Here is a 16,961-nt window from a genome sequence, read left to right on the forward strand (position 1 = left end):
TGAACACGACCTCGTGATTCCCCTTTGTTGCCTTTATAATTCGTCTCCTATCATGTTTGTAGGTTCCAAGCCACTTTCATTGCTCTTCAACACCATAAAACGACAGATCATTTCCATTAAATAAGCGTAGCCACTGGTACTCACGAAGTCCACCCCTGGAACCTCTCAGCCCCATCATCAGGTACCTCAAACCACGAAGCCTTCTCCCCCAGAAAGATATGGGCAGCAGGCCGTGGAACAACTGTTTTCCCATCATCATCATCATCATCATCCATCGTCCCGGCAGCAACGCCAGTTTCCGGTAAGTTCTTATCAAGGTACATCGTCATCGTCGAGCCACAACGAGGACAGAAACTACGCCCAGCGGTATCGCTCGACCGCCATTCAGTAGGTTTGACAGTCCATTGAATAGCATCAGCTGGAAAGAATACCCAGGCCTGGTACGGAGCTCCGGATTGTTTTCGGCATTCCACGCAGTGGCAGTTGATCATTTTTCCCGGCGGGATGGAAGTAGTGTAGCGGATATAGCGGCAGGCGCAGCTTCCTGAAGCCATTTGGAGGATTTAAAAATCTGATTCGCAAGGTTTCAAGTAGAGTGTAGTTGATTCTGGGGTTTCGTGTGGATGTAGTCTTGGTCTGGATTTACCCCACGGCTGTCGCCGCTTTTGCGCTCAGGCTCGGCTTTTTTGCCACATGCTTTCCTTATTGGTCATGTTGGTATCAACATAGGGTGGCACTAGAGGCAGCCTTGTGTGCATGTGTCCCTTTTTAAATCAGTTTGCCTAGATTGCATGATTGGAACTTATGTGGACGTCGAGCTAGTAGTACACATGGATTAATTACATAGACCCCCTTCTCGAAACTTCTTTACAGTCAGCAAGAATATCATTGATAACTCTTCCAGTGCTCTATGAGGGTAAGCTGACGTTGAAACGCAGCTGAACTAGACGCTGATACCAGCAGAATCTGTCCAACCCTTTGACCTGGAGTGGATCTACGCTTCTACCTTCATTGTGATAATTGGCCACTTTATTGGCAATTCATGTCAGATAAGTGCGTTCCCTCTTCGGAACTCCGTGTAGACGCACTGTCCAGCCATATCAGCATGTGCAACACATCCGCATCCGATCGAATAAAGCAAAAGCGGTCAATCAACGAGCATGTTACTATGGATCAGCAATTTTGAAAAAATGGCTGGATAGCTTTTCTATATCAGAATGGAGCTCATCGAGTAAACAGCAGCAATTGGAGCCAAGAAGATCACGTGTCAAATTCCGCAGCCCCTGGTCTATGCACCTTCTATGTATGTATCAGTAGCCTCGCCTGCAAGACCCACTTCCTTTCCTGAAGACACTGATCGATGTGGAGTGGGCTCCACATCCATGTGCACAGACGTCCGACTCTCGCCTTTCGTCCCTTCTGGAATATTACAGAGTACACTTTCAAACAAGGCTCGGTTCCCCTTTCCTTACATCAGGTACCCACTTCTCGAAAAGAGGATTTCAAATGGGACGGAAAGCGTCACTGAGGCACTTTTAGTGCTGACAGGTTTCTGCGCCGCTGTCTCTCTGGTTAGTGGCTCAAACGTCGTTGCCACACAGACGGCCTGAACGAAGCCAGCCAATGAAGACGCTAGCGGAAACTGGGCTTTGGATTCCGCGGTTTTGACAGAATCTTGCGGCCCGCACGGGACCCCCTTAAAACCAGTTAGATAGCTGCTGACTACTCTAGCGCCAGCTGATCTTTCAGAAGGAGGAAGAGAATCGACGATGATGGAGTATTTTGATGGCACGAACGGAAATCTTCGCAGATCATTGCCACAATCAGTCTGCTTTGGCTAAGCTGCTGAAATCGAACAGGGGTAATGTAGTCTAATTTACATGACAATGCCTATTGTTACTAGTCATGACTGCCGGATCCGTGCGCCTCACAGACTTCGAAACAGCGGTCGACGCCTTCGGGGAAGGTGACAGGACATATCCGATGCTTATGGTTGGTTCGGTGACCATGAACTGTGGGTGCCTCAGTACCAGTACAGTCCCAGAGTGCATAAGCGTCATGTATTGCAGAAGCCGAATGACACTAGAGTCCGATTGAATAATACGAGCCACTCCTAGGCCCGCATTCTCATGTGTAACTTGGCCTTTTACTTTTCTTTCTCCCTTTCCCATTTTCTTATGTTGTGACCTGTCGCCATGTCGTTGCAGGCGCTGTTGAACGCGATACTAGGGCTACTAGCTCTTTACATCGCAAGGGCATGGGTCAAACGAAAGGGACCCCTGGGGCCACTACCCCCAGGCCCACGACCCAAGCTAATCGTGGGCAACATCGCCGACCTGCCGCCTCCAGGAGTGCAAGACTGGATGCATTGGCTGAAGCATAAAGATCTATATGGTATGCTGAACAAGCCACGGTTGACTGATGTCTTTTTTTAAAAAAAAAATATGTTGCTGATACGAAATTGCGCCTGTAGGGCCCATAAGTTCTGTTACGGTAATGGGTCAGACGATCGTGATCCTAAATGATATACAGACAGCGTCAGACCTATTGCGCAAACGAGCCTCGATGTACTCGTCCCGACCGCATCAGGTTTTCGCATCCGAACTGTCAGTATAAGAGCCCCTTCCCACTATCAAAACGGAGAAGACCGAATATCAAATTATCAGAACTCGCATTAACAGCATAACAGAGTAGGCTGGGGGCACGCTTTGGCTATGCAGCCATACACCGACCGATTTAGAGCTTATCGGAAGCTCATGAAACCATATTTTGGCTCAGAAAAGGTCGCTGCACAATACATTCCGCTGCAGGAGGTGGAAGCCCATCGCCTGTTGTGGCGTATTCTGAAGGACCAAGAAAACCTGACGCAACACATTCAGACGTTCGTGATTCCCCATATACTCCCAAGAATTAAGAATCAAGATGCTAACGTGATTATATAGTGAAGCTGGAGCGGTCATTCTCAAAATAACATATGGTTATAGGGTTGAGCCGCACAAGGAAGATATGCTGGTGAACCTTGTCAATGAGGCTCTTGAGCAATTCGGACATGCCGCGACACCAGGTACTTGGCTTGTGGACATAATACCGGCATGTAAGTTACGCGCGAACATGTCCGTTTATCATTTTTACTATCAAAGCTAATGCCGATTCAGTAAAATACGTCCCATCCTGGTTCCCAGGCGCTGGATTCAAGCGTACGGCACAAGAATTCAGAAAAAACCTTGAAGACGTTGCGAAAAAGCCTTACGCCTTTGTTCAGCAACGGATAAAGGATGGCAGGTATAAGCCATCATTTCTTTCCGATACACTTAAACTGAACGGAATTCCACCCTCCGGATCAGAGGAAGAGCTGGTTGCCAGATGGACAACTGCATCACTTTATGGCGCGGGCGCCGACACTGTATGCCACTTTCTTGTCTTTTCATGACCGCCACTCTTGCTAATATGGATTAGACCGTGTCTTCGGTTGGAACATTTTTCCTTGCTATGGCATTGTACCCGGAAGTTCAAAAAATGGCCCAGGATGAGATTGACCGGGTTATCGGTCCCGGTCGACTCCCCACGACGGCAGACCGCGATCGCCTGCCGTATGTTAATGCGATAGTAAAGGAGGTCTTCCGTTGGCATCCTGTAGTACCAATGGGGATTCCACATATGTCGACGGCTGACGACATCTACGAGGGGTACTATATTCCCAAAGGTTCTCTTATTATGCCGAATATTTGGTGAGTTCCAGTGCTCGATGGGTCGAGTTTCATAGGTTGCCATGATATTGCTCATTGGATCGGAAGTCTAACTCGCACAATAGGGGGATGATGCACGATCCCGCATTGTATCATGATCCTATGGCTTTCAAGCCAGAACGTTTCTTGGAGATTGATGGCCGGGGCCCCGACACAGATCCGCACAGCTTCGTATTTGGCTTTGGGCGTCGCGTCTGCCCCGGTCGAATCCTGGCAGACAGCACAGTATGGCTCAGTGCTGCTAAGTCTCTTGCGGTGTTCAATATCAGCAAACCTGTGGAGAATGGCGTTGAGGTGGATATTAAAGCTGAATTCCTGCCTGGAGTTATTAGCCATCCGGCGCCATGCAAGCTGCAAATCACGCCTCGGAGTGCTGCACATGAAGACCTGATATTAGCGGTGGAGCAGGAGCACCCTTGGGAGCAGGGTGACGGGTCCGAGTTGCAGAAGATTCGATATTAAAGTTCGTACAAGTAATGTTTCAATGATTAATTGTGGGGTCATGAGGCGGACGGTTTTCTTGTCTATATCCAGCAGAAATCTCTTAATTAAAGATATACTAGCTCAAGCTTTCCTTTTTTTTTTTTTTTTTTTTCTTTGGATGGCTCTCTTCGGATTAGGAAGCGAGGGCGATATCAGGTGGCCAATGTCCATGGTGTTCGAGCCTGCGTGAGCTTGGAATTTCCAATAAGCTCATAAGGTTCCAAAACATTTTGCAACACTGGATTAAAAGTCGCAAAATTGGCCGATGGAAAGGACTTAGACTTGGGTTGACTCACAAACATCAAATGTAATGGAATGGAGTACACCTTCATCACCATGGCTAGGTGCATACAGAACAGGCACTGCTGATCAAGTAAATGGATCTACGCATCTTCTTGGTCAGACCTGTACCATTTGGGCATGCTGATTTTTACTCAATGATCAGGAAGGAGGGATGGCGTCAAACCAAGGACAAGTCAAGATGTGCCCGATATCCTCCTGTCTATATATCCGGACGTGACATCCGAAGCTGTGACATCATGTGGGGCAGCTATGAGCTAGATGAAGCTACATACTGTAGCAGACACGATATCTATTCTATTATCACTGTATGAGAATTCCTGTATGAGGATTTGGAAGAAAATCTGTATGAGCTATTGAGGCTCAAATAGTTCCAATATACGCGAAGTATTGGAAGTGACTTCTAGAGACGCCCATGGTTTCTCGGGATTTGCATCGCCCATCGCAACCCCACTTTGGATCTATCTCGGACCCAAGTTTCTGAATTAAGAACTTTGATTTGAAAGCAAAGGTCCACACTTTGGTACATTTAACAGGTCACACTTGTCTTACTTCAGAGTCCTTGTTTCAACCCTATTCTTTGCTGCCCCTCCTTTACATTCATCCCTATCGTGCCCCATTGCAATATGGCTTCTCCCAAGGTCTTCATGTAGGTCAATCCACTCGGCAAGCTTGACAACTGGCCTAACAATCTCCACAGAACTGGTTCTTCGGGTTATATTGGCGGCGATGGCCTTTACACCATTGCAAACGCTCATCCCAACTGGCAGCTGTCGGCTCTGGTCCGCAGCCAGGAAAAGGCAAAGCAGGTCAAGGCCCAGTACCCGAGCATCCGGATTGTTCACGGAGATCTGGACTCTTCTGATATCATTGAGGAAGAAGTCAAGAATGCTGACATCGTCTTTCGTCAGTACAAAGTCCATTAGTAACTTCTTCCATGGCTAACCTTTTCTTCAGACTTCGCCGACTGCGACCATGTTGCGGCGGCTCAAGCCATTGCCAAGGGCTCTGAGCACCATACAGCTGAGCGTCCTCTCTGGCTTATTCACACCTCTGGCACCGGCATCCTGACTGTCGAGGATCAGCGCGCTAAGTCCTACGGCATTGAGCGTCCCAAGGAGTACAACGACTGGGAGGGTGTGAGCGAGCTCGTCAATCTGCCCGAAGATGCATTCCATCGTAATGTGGATGAAATTATTATCAATGCTGGCAAGCGTGATCCCGCCAGCGTTCGCACGGCGGTTGTCTGCCCGCCTTGTATTTACGGCCCTGGCCGTGGTCCCTGCAACCAAAAGAGTATACAGGCTTACTTGTTGGCCAGTTCGGTCCTGAAGCATGGCAAGGGCTTCCTTGTTGGAAAGGGCGAGAATGTTTGGCACCAGGTGCATGTTCGGGATTTGAGCAACGTTTACGAGGCCCTGGGTGCCGCGGCCGCTGAGGGCGGTGGCAAGGCCACTTGGAACAACGAGGGTTACTACCTCGCTGAGAACGGATCCTTCGTCTGGGGCGATATTCAACGGAAGGTTGCCGAGGAGGCTTTCGCGCAGGGCTTCATCAAGTCTCCAGAGGCTAAGTCCCTGAATGATGTCCAAATTACCGAGATCCTTTCTGTTGGACTGTATGCTTGGGGCTCTAACTCTCGTGGTCACTCCATTCGTGCTCGCAAGCTGTTTGGTTGGGAGCCGAAGGAGCCCAAGTTAATTGACTTGATTCCTGAGATTGTTTCGCTTGAGGCTAAGGACCTTGGCTTGAAATAGGTTGCTTGTCTTGTATGATACCTACGATACCATGAGATAGTCAAGACATCTGCCGCTTTTCAAAGAATCTGGTTAATTGATAAATTACCCGGAAGGTTCAAGTAAAAACTATATAAGAAGCATATTTTCTGGATTTCCTTTTGAGACGCGCAAGATAGAATTGTGAATTCCCATGTTTTGGATATAGATCCGGCTCCAGGTCACATACGGAGACAAAACTTTCCCACTCCAGTTTGAATTTTGAATATGACGAAAGAAACTTGATTTAAATATTAGCCTACAAGGAGGTAGCGATCAGGGAATCAATAGAGAAATAGACAATCAATAAGAGGCTCAATAAACCGGCCAACTTAAATGCCGGACTCGACACCTCAGGCAGCAGAACGCTTGGACCCATCTTCGCGGCGTGAGCTTCCTGCCATCATCGCTCACGGGTCTTTCATTGCCATCCTCCCACCTCAACTTTCTTCCTCCATCCTCTCCCTGATGAAGCGTTGTCGCTGGTATGCTTCTCCTGCGAACGTCACGCGGCTTGCAACTGCTCTCTCTCATCGATTTCAATTGCTGACAATTGTCCTGCCGGTTCCCCAGATTCAACCCTCATGACCTACATTCTCTCTGATTCACTCTCCACCGTCTCTGCCCTTCGCGTCTAAGCCGGCACTCCAACCGATATGGCGCCCGGGCAGGGTGGGAAGCGAAAGCGTAGTGAACGCTCATACTCCGGTGACTCGGCGAGTAACGAAGCCTCGCGACCCTCCCCTCATCGTCCTAGCACGCTCAATATGGCGCACCACCATGGGAACCAATCCAGCCAATCCAGAGAACAAAATGATATGCGTGACCGATCGCGCCGGCAATCAAACCGTGGCGGCGGTAACCGACACAATTCTCGCCGTGGCTCATATGAAAGCCAGCAGAATTTTTCGAGTTCACAGCACAGGGAGCCTAGCGCGATGTCTCCTCCTCCTCCTCCGACTCAGTCCAGGGAGGGCACAGAGACTGTGCAACCAAACGGCGAGTCTGGGGCGGCCCAACCCACCCCTTCCCCGACACCGAACACTCCGGCCGCGCAGTCGCAGACGCAACCCCAATCTCACACCGAATCCGAACGACCTGTAAGTCGCCCATCCGGCCCTTCCTCTCCATATGACTATGAGTATGTCACGGACACAGTCGTAGAGGAATGGTCATCGACCGGAAAGCAAAAAGTCGTGGAAGAAGGAATTTCGGCTCGGGTGCAAGAGAATCTCGCCGGTCTAGCTTCAGTCTACCAGGAGCTCATTAGATCTGCTATCTATGGACGACTGTCACCTTCGGAGGCAGGGACCGCTGTCAAAGAGATTCTTGGCGATGATTCTGCGTCCCAGCTTGTGGAAATGGAAGGCGAAGAAGCTAAAGCTTCAACCTCCGTCTTTGATTCACGTTCTTTATTCCTCGATACCCTTTCTATCATCACCGATTCCGACACCTCCAACCCCGGTCTCAAACCTCTTGTCTTTGCGACTTCGATTTCCCCTGCTCTCATGCGACTCCAACTTGAAACGCCTTTGCTGCAATCCCTAGGATTGGTTCGTGAGACCTTTGCCCGCATGGGAATCCGCAAGCAAACCAATTTGCTCTACCGCCAATCCAACTACAACCTTCTTAGAGAAGAGTCGGAGGGATATTCAAAGCTTCTCACTGAGCTTTTCGCCACTAGCGGCAACGAGCCGCCATCAAGCGAAGTGGTTGAAGACACCTTCGAAAGGGTAAAGGCTATGATTGGCGCATTTGACATGGATGTTGGTCGAGTTCTAGATGTGACATTGGACGTGTTCGCTGCTGTGTTAGTCAAACAATTTCGGTTCTTCGTGAAGTTGTTGCGAGTTAGCTCCTGGTGGCCCAAAGAAAACGAGACCACACGAGAGGCCCTTCACAACTTCGGTTTGCCAAATTGGGCACTTCCAGGCTCTGCAGGCTGGATTACGACAGACGAGGAACAAATCGCTATTATGAAATCAAATGAAGAACGCGATCGAAAGTTCTGGGATCGAGCGCGAGAGGTCGGTATACAAGCTTTCTTCGAGATCGGGCACAAGTCGATTTCAGAGGAAGAGCGACTTCAATCCCTTGCAGAGGGTAACAATTTATCCGAAGAAGAAGCAGCAACACGGACATGGATTCAAGAGACAGGAACGTTGCCACCAAAGGGCAATCGAGTGGCAGCGCAACTTCTCGGATTCAAGCTGCGGTTCTACGCCTCTTCTGTTCGTTCCAAGGACGATGTGCTGCCAGATACCCTCATCTATTTATCTGCGTTGCTCATCAAAGTGGGCTTTATTTCTCTGCGCGACCTCTACACTCACCTCTGGAGACCCGATGAGACGATGGAGGAGTTGAAGACCGAGAAGATGACTGAAAAAGCGGAGAGAGAAAAGGCTGCTCGGCCGGGTGGCGGAATCAACGCTCTCATGCTTGCCGGTGCGCTCTCGGACGACACGATCCCACCCCCACGTCTTCGCGAGGACTCGCGCAAGGCCACTCCGTCAAAGGACCAAGAGGCCGACAAAAATTCTGCCAAGACAGAAAATGATCTACCAGACCCGATTGAACAGAAGGTGTTGCTTCTCAAGAGTCTTCTCCTAATTGGTGCCATCCCGGAAGCCCTCTTCATCATCAGCAAATTCCCCTGGTTGATGGATGGCTTCCCCGAACTACCTGACTTCATCCACCGTATTCTTCATCAGTCGCTGAGCAAGGTCTACTCGTTGCTTCGCCCCCTCCCTGGAAAAGACCTTGCCGGCCAGCGACAGATTCTAAGCACCGACCAGTCTGGTCTGCCGAAGGGCGAGATTCGACTTGCGCAGCCATCGGCGAAACGAACGCTCAGATGGGCCAAAATCGACACAGACGACGAGAATGAAGGCATCGCCTACCGATTCTACTGGGACGAATGGTCAAACAACATCCCAATCTGTCAGTCTGTAGATGACGTCTTCGCCCTCTGCTCGTCTTTCCTTAACCTCTCCGGTCATAAGATTGGACAGGATGCAAGCTTGCTCTCGAAACTAGCGCGTATCGGCAAGGATAGTCTGTCTAATGACGCTTCAGAAGAAAACAGAACTCGCTGGCGGGATCTCTGCAAGCGCCTGTTGTTACCTTCTGTCAGTTTGACCAAAGCCAACCCTGGGGTCGTCAACGAGGTGTTCGACCTTCTTAGCTTCTTCCCTCGTGAAGTCCGGTACAACATGTACGCGGAATGGTACTCTGGCCAGACATCTAGATTGCCTGACATCAAATCTGCCTTTGACCAGGCGAGGGCCGAGACCAAGGACGTGCTGAAGCGACTCAGCAAAACCAACACCAGGCCCATGGCTCGCGCACTAGCCAAGATTGCTTACGCTAACCCCGGAATTGTCATCAACGTCGCCATCAGTCAGATTGAATCGTACGAAAATCTCATCGAGGTCGTTGTCGAGTGCGCGCGCTATTTCACTAATCTGGGCTACGACATTCTCACTTGGTCTCTCATCAATTCTCTTGGCCAGAAGGGAAGAAGTCGTGTGCAGGAGGGTGGTCTGCTTACCAGCCGTTGGCTAAACGCTCTATCCACCTTCGCCGGCCGAGCTTTCAAGCGATATTCGATCATGGATCCCACCCCGTTGCTGCAATATGTCGTGGAGCAACTGCGTCACAATAACTCTACCGACCTGATTGTTTTGGAACAAATGATTGTGTCCATGGCTGGCATCATCACAGACACCAACTTCAATGATGCTCAAGTCCAAGCCATGGCTGGCGGAGAGATCCTCCAGGCACAAACTATTCTGCAGCTCCTGGACAAGCGACACGAGTCCAAGACCACTTCGAAGCGGCTGATCAAGTCGCTCACCCACACTCGCCTCGCAGGTCAATTACTTGTCGCCATTGCCCAGGAACGTTTGACATGTGTTTACAATGAGTCCTCATCGGAACTCAAACTCCTCGGAAACATCTTCGACGAAATTCACCGGATCCTCACCCAGTACCTGGACTTGCTGCGGAGTAATCTATCGATAGAAGAGTTTGACTCTTTTGTGCCCGACTTTGCCGCTTTAGTCAAAGAGTTTGGCGTTCAGCCCGAGATTGCTTTCTGGATTCGCCGAGCCAGCATTTCCAAGAAGATAGCCGAGGTTGAATCATCGAAGCTGGAGACAGAGTCATCGACGAAGGAAATCACCGAGACTCTACCTCAGCCCAGTGATGAGAATCAGATGGACACTGCAGACGACGGGAATGAGACACCCAAGATCAACCAGAGCTCCGCCGAGACAGATATGGACGTCGACAAAGAAGAGGTCGCCGCTGCGCTTCTATCATCCAACCCCGTGATGCAAGATCTAATTGACAATGTCAAGACCGCCTTGCCTGCCGAAACATGGGAGGTGATTGGCCCGCACTTCTATGCAACCTTCTGGCAACTGGATCTTTACGATGTTCATGTGCCCGGTCAATCCTACGATGAAGAGATGGGACGGTTGAAGAAACGAATCATGACCATCTCCAACGACCGGTCTGATCTGAGTTTAGCTGGCTCCCAGCGCAAGGACAGAGACAGGAAGGCTGTTACTGATCTCCGTGATCGACTTCTGCAGGAAAACAGGAGCCATTTGACCGCATACAGCCAGACTCGCTCTCGTTTGTTGAAGGAGAAGGAACAGTGGTTCGCTGGCATGCGCCTCAAGCACGATGTCTTGAACATTGCTTTGCTAGAGCAATGCTTCCTCCCTCGATTGCTTTTATCACCACTTGATGCCTTCTTCTGTTTCAAGCTGCTGAAGTTCCTGCACAGCTCAGGTACCCCCAACTTCCGAACTGTTGGCCTACTCGATCAACTCTTCCGCGAGCAAAGACTCACAGCCCTGATCTTTCTGTGCACCTCCAAAGAAGCCGACAACCTGGGGCGCTTCCTCAATGAAATTTTGCGCGATCTCTCTCGCTGGCATGCCGATAAGGCTGTCTATGAAAGAGAAGCCTTTGGCACTAAGAAAGACCTACCTGGATTTGCTAAGAATGTCGGACCTGAGGGCGTGCCGCTGGCCTTCTTGGAGTTCGAGGACTTCCGCCGTCTTCTCTACAAGTGGCACCGCCTGTTCTCCGTTGCTCTCAAGACTTGTCTTAATAGCGGCGAGTACATGCACATTCGAAACGCGATCAGTGTCCTCAAGGCAGTTGTCCAGCACTTCCCTGCTGTGAACTGGATCGGTCGCGACATGTTGAACTGTGTCAACACACTTAGTAAAAATGACGAGCGAGACGACGTCAAAATCCCTGCGGCATCCTTGATCGGTGATCTAAACCGCCGTGAGAAGAAGTGGATGCTTCCTCAAGCATTCAACATGGTCAAAACTGGCACCCAGCCGCCTGCTGATGGCAAGAGCGGCACTCCGCAGCCACAAACCGGGACTCCCAATTCACTTAATGCTTCTGCTCCAGAATTCCAGCCTACATCCGGACAACCGTAAGTCACCATCTCACAACTGTCAACATTACTTGACGACTAACACATCAAATGACAGTGGTGACGGATCAGCCAGCCAAGAAGAATCTGGCAAGATGGAAGTCGAGGATGGTGAGATTGAGGATGCGAAAATGGCCGATGCAGCCTCCGCGAAGGGACTGGAGGATGCAAAGACAGCAGAGCCTGGTACTGATTCTGGAACTTCCACGGTCATGGATACGGGTAACGACGAGCGGCCTGATATTCGTGGGCAGCTCGAACCTCCCGTGCGACCCCGGCCAGGCTCTCGAGCCTCCGACTCGGCTCGCCCATCTGATATCCCGAGACGACCAGAGCCTGATCGTTCAACATCACGGCGTCAACAGCAAGGCCGTCCTCCACACGGTGACGGCAGGCTTCCTCCGCGCCCTGATATGAAAGCAGACGACCGACGCGACAGACTTTCTGATTTCAACCCGCGTACTCGTCATGGAAACCCTGATCTTCGCTCTTTCGATACTCCAAATGTCCGCGATCGCTTTGGTATGAGACCTCTACCAGACGAGCCAATGCGCGGTCAACCTTACCGTGACAGCCGTCTGCCGCGAGAGCCAGAATGGAATAATGATCGCCCTGGCCGTCTGCGTCCTGATCCATTCCATCCTCGCGACGGACCAGCTCGTGATGAACTTATGCCTGATTTCCCCGACCGCCCCATCGACGGCCCTCGTCGCGGAGAGCCAATGCGACCTGACCGGCCTCCGCGTGCTTTGTCGCCCTCCAGATCCGATCTCCCTAATCGCCCTGAGCGATTTCCAGATGACCGCCGAGGTGCCAACTTCACCCAGCTTCCTCCTCGCGATGAATTCCCTCGAGGCCCACGAGACCGTGCTGCTGATCCGAGAGATGCTGGCCCCGGCCCTGACTTGAATCACGGTCGGCTGCGTCAACCTGACGCTCAATCCGAGATCCCCTCTGGGCCACGAGGCTCAAGGAACCCTCGTGGTCGCAATGTCTCTGGTCGCCCGTCCAATGGAAAAGCACCTACTCCCGAACGCCAGGTGCCCACGGGCCCTGCTCGACAAGGTGGGCGCGGCGGCCCCGAGCAGTCCCCTGCCACTCCTGCCCCTGCCCCTCCCTCCGAGGCTTCCGCTGCACTCGGTATCCACCCTGATAGAGTACGCAATATCGTCGACGACAAGCCATCTCAGCAACGCCAGCCAGCTGCCATGACACCACCCTCTGGCCCTCGGGGAGGACCCAACCAACAACAAACTCCCCGTGGCCCTGGCGGGGATCGTAATCGTAGTGACAAGCGTTTTGCCGGCATCAACAATATGCTCCAACAGACAAACAACCCCGCTGAGCGTGGCAATGCCACTCCACCTGCCCGAGGGAAAGGTGGAAGCCGACAATCAGATGCCGGGGACACATCTTCTCCACAGACATCAAATCGCCCACCCACAGGCCCGGCCTCATCCCAGGACGATGGTCAGCGCAACCGCTCTGCGCGAGGCGGTGACTTGCTTGACGACGGCGGTCCCGACAACCGCCGTTCAGGAGGCCGAGATCGAAATCGTGAAAAGGACCGCGAGCGCGAGCGTCGTGGTGAAGAGAGCGCCAACGGCGGTGGCGGTAATCGACGTGAAGAACGCCGCAACCGCGACCCTGACCGCGAGCGCAGTCGCAGAAGTGACGTTGGTGGAGGTGCTGGTCGAGAGGAGAAGGAGCGTGATAAAGAACGCCATGGTGAGTCTCGTGAGAGCCTGCGCCGGGCCAACAGCTCGCGCGAAGAGACAAGACGCCGGGACCGACGTGATCGTGACGATGGGCCACCCGACGCGAGCGGCCCTGCTCCTGGCAACGCCAATGATGAGGGCCGTCTTCGCCCGCCGTCGTCCACGGGAGCCCCTCCACCTCCACCACCTCCACCGCCGCCTCCTCTTCCCACCGATGAACAGGGTACCCCTCGCCGCTGGGGCTCTGGTGGCGGAGACCGAGGTAACCGCAACGAAAACCGGGATCGCGAACGTGACCGCCGTGGTGACCGTGGCCGAGACCGGGAACACCGCGACAGTGGTGGCTCCGGAGGACATCGCAAGCGCGGACGTCCCAACCCCGAAGAAAATACCGGTGACGGAAACGTCCGAGGCCCGAGGATGGGAAATGATAGCAAGCGCCCTCGTCGTGGAGCGTGATATACCCCGATGAACTTGCTATAGTGGAGGATAAGTGGATCATTGCCCCGGCCTTGGATTTGGTGAAGATGAAGACTTCCGTGTGACAACTTTTCTTCTATTGTTTTATTTATCTACTGTGATCGCTGCACTTTGCATTTGGCGGTGTTCGGGACCATCCACTCTATTTTTTCTTATTTACTCTGCTAAATTTCATGATCGATATTCGTATACCCGGTTCTTTTCATGTAATCATTATCAACTCCTCCGTTTGCTGTTTTCATTCATTCAACAAGATGGGTAGCTATAAAAGGGGTGGGAGCTCCCTGGAGAGGTGTTGAAGGATTAAAGAATCAAATGTTTGAATCCAACTTGCATTAACAATGCAACTATCCCCTTGTATTGACCCATCATGATATATAGCGAAGTAGAGATTTAGATTTCCCCTCCTCTCTCATGCACAAGAGCGTGCCCTAAAAGTTCATAGGTTCAAATATTCTCTCAAAGACTCTTCGTTAAAGAGATCAAGCTCGACATTTGCGATCACAAGATCGTCATCCAGAGCACCTAAATCCGCAAGGTTCTCCACGATGTTCCATAATGACCCATCCCATTCGTCTGGAACCTCCAGTCTCAAGCGAAGTGTCCGAAAGCAGGGTGTGGACTTCCCCCAGTCTCTTAATCACAGACTCATGAAATTTCAGAAGAAAGGGAACCCTCAGGTTCCCAAGAAACGAACAACGTCAGTGAGAATGGGGTGTTCGAGAGATCGTGGCAGCATCTCCGACAGAGGCACTCCAGTTGATTCCGATAGAGACAATTCAATAAGTAAATCCACGGGGACTTCTAGAGTCTTGAGACACCTCAATCTGGCGAATGATCCTTCGCGATGCAGTAGGGGATCATGTTCGAGATTACTCCATTTCAACACATTTGTTGTGATGGCCAAATCACTTAAGATCTCTCGAACGTGCGATAGATCCGTCGCGGTTTGATCCAAGTTGATAGTGTACTCTCGTGAACCATAATAGCAACAACGGTGCAGTCGATACCATCGAGGTGTTTGAAGTAACCGTGTAACTGGGAGTATCTGGCCAAGAAAATCCTCGTTTAGGCACCTGAGGCTGAGTGATTTGGGCGTGGAAGGGATTTGTGGAGATTCTCCAGGCCATTTGAATTTGACGAATTTGACCGGGTTGGAGATGTTGGCTGATATGTTCCACGGATGGCAAATAGAAAATTGGAAGTAGATTAGCTAGAAGTCTCTCGCCAACGTAGTGGTCATCTGGCAAGCTCCCGGCAAAGGCGAGTGACACCCCTCGGAGGTGCTGAAAGGTAGATAAACGGTCATTTTGAGGATTGCCGCAGAGCGCAGATTGGAACATCAAGCCAATGAGGTGACTTGGGATTCGAAATGTAGGGCAAATATGAAGGCATTGCAAATCTGGGATTTGTGATACCAAGGCGACGAAGGCAAGTATTTCCTGAGCACGATGTTCTCGGATCCATATTCAGCTATATGGCAGGTCGATGGATCTTGTGAATAGCATCAACTCGTTTAACTCGTTGAGAGAAACCTTGATGAGCTATGCATATGTGCAAAGCAAGAAGGAAACAAGGCGATGAGGGAGGGAAAGAAGAGATCGAGATGTTCACTTTATTCGAGATGATTTGCCATTTTACTCTATTCTCCCATTGTGAAGCACCAAACGCGTCCCTCGGTCATGATCACAAAAACTATCTGGCAATCAAAGCAGTTCTTCATCAAGCGTGTCCCAGATCAGCTTTCGAACTGTTTACTGTGACTTACTGACGATCACGACTGGTGAGGCAGGTGCGATGGCAAGACAAGGCTCTTTCTGACCACGAAGGCAGCTTCGAACCCTCCCATCTAGAACATCCGCATTCTCAACTCCATCAGCGCTGCACTCCGCCCACATATCGAGTCAGGTCTGGTCAAGATATATCTTCGATACACGCGCTATTGGTGCGACAGAACCGGTAGTGTCCCCTCTTCTGCCTACATCGACCTCACACCCCAAGTCAAAACGATGCACATCGTCTCCACCGACGAGGACATGGGTGAGGGGATACGCCAAGACACCCTGAGTCAAGACACGCTCACCACCCGTGCAGAGCGAGTCTTCAACCGCGCAAGAATAGAGACGCTCCCCATTTACTTCACAGCCAAAGAAATATGCCTGCTCATCCAGCACTTCAAGAAGATCAAAAACACGGAAAAGGCAAACATTCACATCCACAATTTGCTCGCCGCGATAATCATCAACCAGAAATACCCGGAAGAGGTTGCGAAGATGTTTGAAGATATGGATGCGCGGAAGCCTAAGGGGTATGCCGCTCGCTGGACCAATGAGTTTCACATGGACAACCTGGAGCGTGAAGTCTTGGAGCAACTGGAGGTTGAAAAGGTAAATGGAGAGCAAGGTCCGTCCTGGGTGGTGCCTCAGGTGCCTGCAGATCCTTCGAAGCAGAGGGGTCGATTTGCGGACAAACTAGAAGGAGGAGGTAGTGCTTTCGAGAGTAGCTTCGCAAGTGGGCCTGAATAGGCCATAAAGGAAACGATACCTTGACGGAGCAGAACGAGTGAGAGGGCAAAGCAGAATACATGTTTGAGTCTCCTTACGATGTGATATTTGTGTAGTCCCAGGGTAAACGAGGAACTCGTGCTTGCTGCAGCGGTAGAGCAGGCCATCTGAAACCACTCCGAGCACTGTGCTCCAACATCAACATCAACGCACATGAATCTTGACTCGATGCGCTCTCGGAGCAGCAGCGTGACTCGATCTGCAGTCAAACCTTGGGACACGATAGAGATCGGGTGTCCAGATGATTCCAAAATACGCGACATTAGTACGTAGATAGCGAACGTATAGTAGAATCCGGGTCGGAGCCCGACAATCGGGTTGCCGAAGAAGCCCATTTTCAGCCAAACCCTTTTCATAGATGCCTTATCTTTGTGCAAGGATGCTATGGACAGATAGCGGCGACCTTCCGTGCCAATGATACCGTACTACCA

General features: G+C 51.1%; 5 protein-coding genes across 5 annotated transcripts; 4 read left to right on the forward strand and 1 right to left on the reverse strand.

Moving 5' to 3' along the window:
* Positions 1-140: 140 nt before the first annotated feature.
* Positions 141-554, reverse strand: N7443_003704 (GFA family protein; the record flags this gene model as incomplete). Its single annotated transcript, XM_056883760.1, has 1 exon — positions 141-554. One exon carries the CDS (start codon positions 552-554, stop codon positions 141-143), a length of 414 nt encoding a protein of 137 aa, XP_056742038.1.
* A 1,641-nt stretch (positions 555-2,195) lies between these two features.
* N7443_003705 (cytochrome P450) lies at positions 2,196-4,208 on the forward strand (the record flags this gene model as incomplete). Its single annotated transcript, XM_056883761.1, has 7 exons — positions 2,196-2,394; positions 2,474-2,606; positions 2,690-2,881; positions 2,943-3,094; positions 3,156-3,403; positions 3,457-3,728; positions 3,812-4,208. The coding sequence occupies 7 exons, from the start codon at positions 2,196-2,198 to the stop codon at positions 4,206-4,208; spliced, it is 1,593 nt and encodes a 530-aa protein (XP_056742039.1).
* A 947-nt stretch (positions 4,209-5,155) lies between these two features.
* N7443_003706 (putative nucleoside-diphosphate-sugar epimerase) lies at positions 5,156-6,286 on the forward strand (the record flags this gene model as incomplete). The annotated part of the gene is made up of 3 exons (XM_056883762.1): positions 5,156-5,178; positions 5,230-5,435; positions 5,487-6,286. 3 exons carry the CDS (start codon positions 5,156-5,158, stop codon positions 6,284-6,286), a joined length of 1,029 nt encoding a protein of 342 aa, XP_056742040.1.
* Positions 6,287-6,960: 674 nt separating this feature from the next.
* N7443_003707 (putative THO complex component (Rlr1)) lies at positions 6,961-13,945 on the forward strand (the record flags this gene model as incomplete). The annotated part of the gene is made up of 2 exons (XM_056883763.1): positions 6,961-11,768; positions 11,827-13,945. The coding sequence occupies 2 exons, from the start codon at positions 6,961-6,963 to the stop codon at positions 13,943-13,945; spliced, it is 6,927 nt and encodes a 2,308-aa protein (XP_056742041.1).
* Positions 13,946-15,975: 2,030 nt separating this feature from the next.
* On the forward strand, positions 15,976-16,491 carry N7443_003708 (uncharacterized protein; the record flags this gene model as incomplete). Its single annotated transcript, XM_056883764.1, has 1 exon — positions 15,976-16,491. The coding sequence occupies one exon, from the start codon at positions 15,976-15,978 to the stop codon at positions 16,489-16,491; it is 516 nt and encodes a 171-aa protein (XP_056742042.1).
* Between the last annotated feature and the right edge of the window lie 470 nt (positions 16,492-16,961).

Source organism: Penicillium atrosanguineum (genome assembly GCF_028827265.1).
Source record: "Penicillium atrosanguineum strain IBT 20685 chromosome Unknown utg000003l_segment0_segment0, whole genome shotgun sequence".
Lineage (NCBI taxonomy): Eukaryota > Fungi > Ascomycota > Eurotiomycetes > Eurotiales > Aspergillaceae > Penicillium > Penicillium atrosanguineum.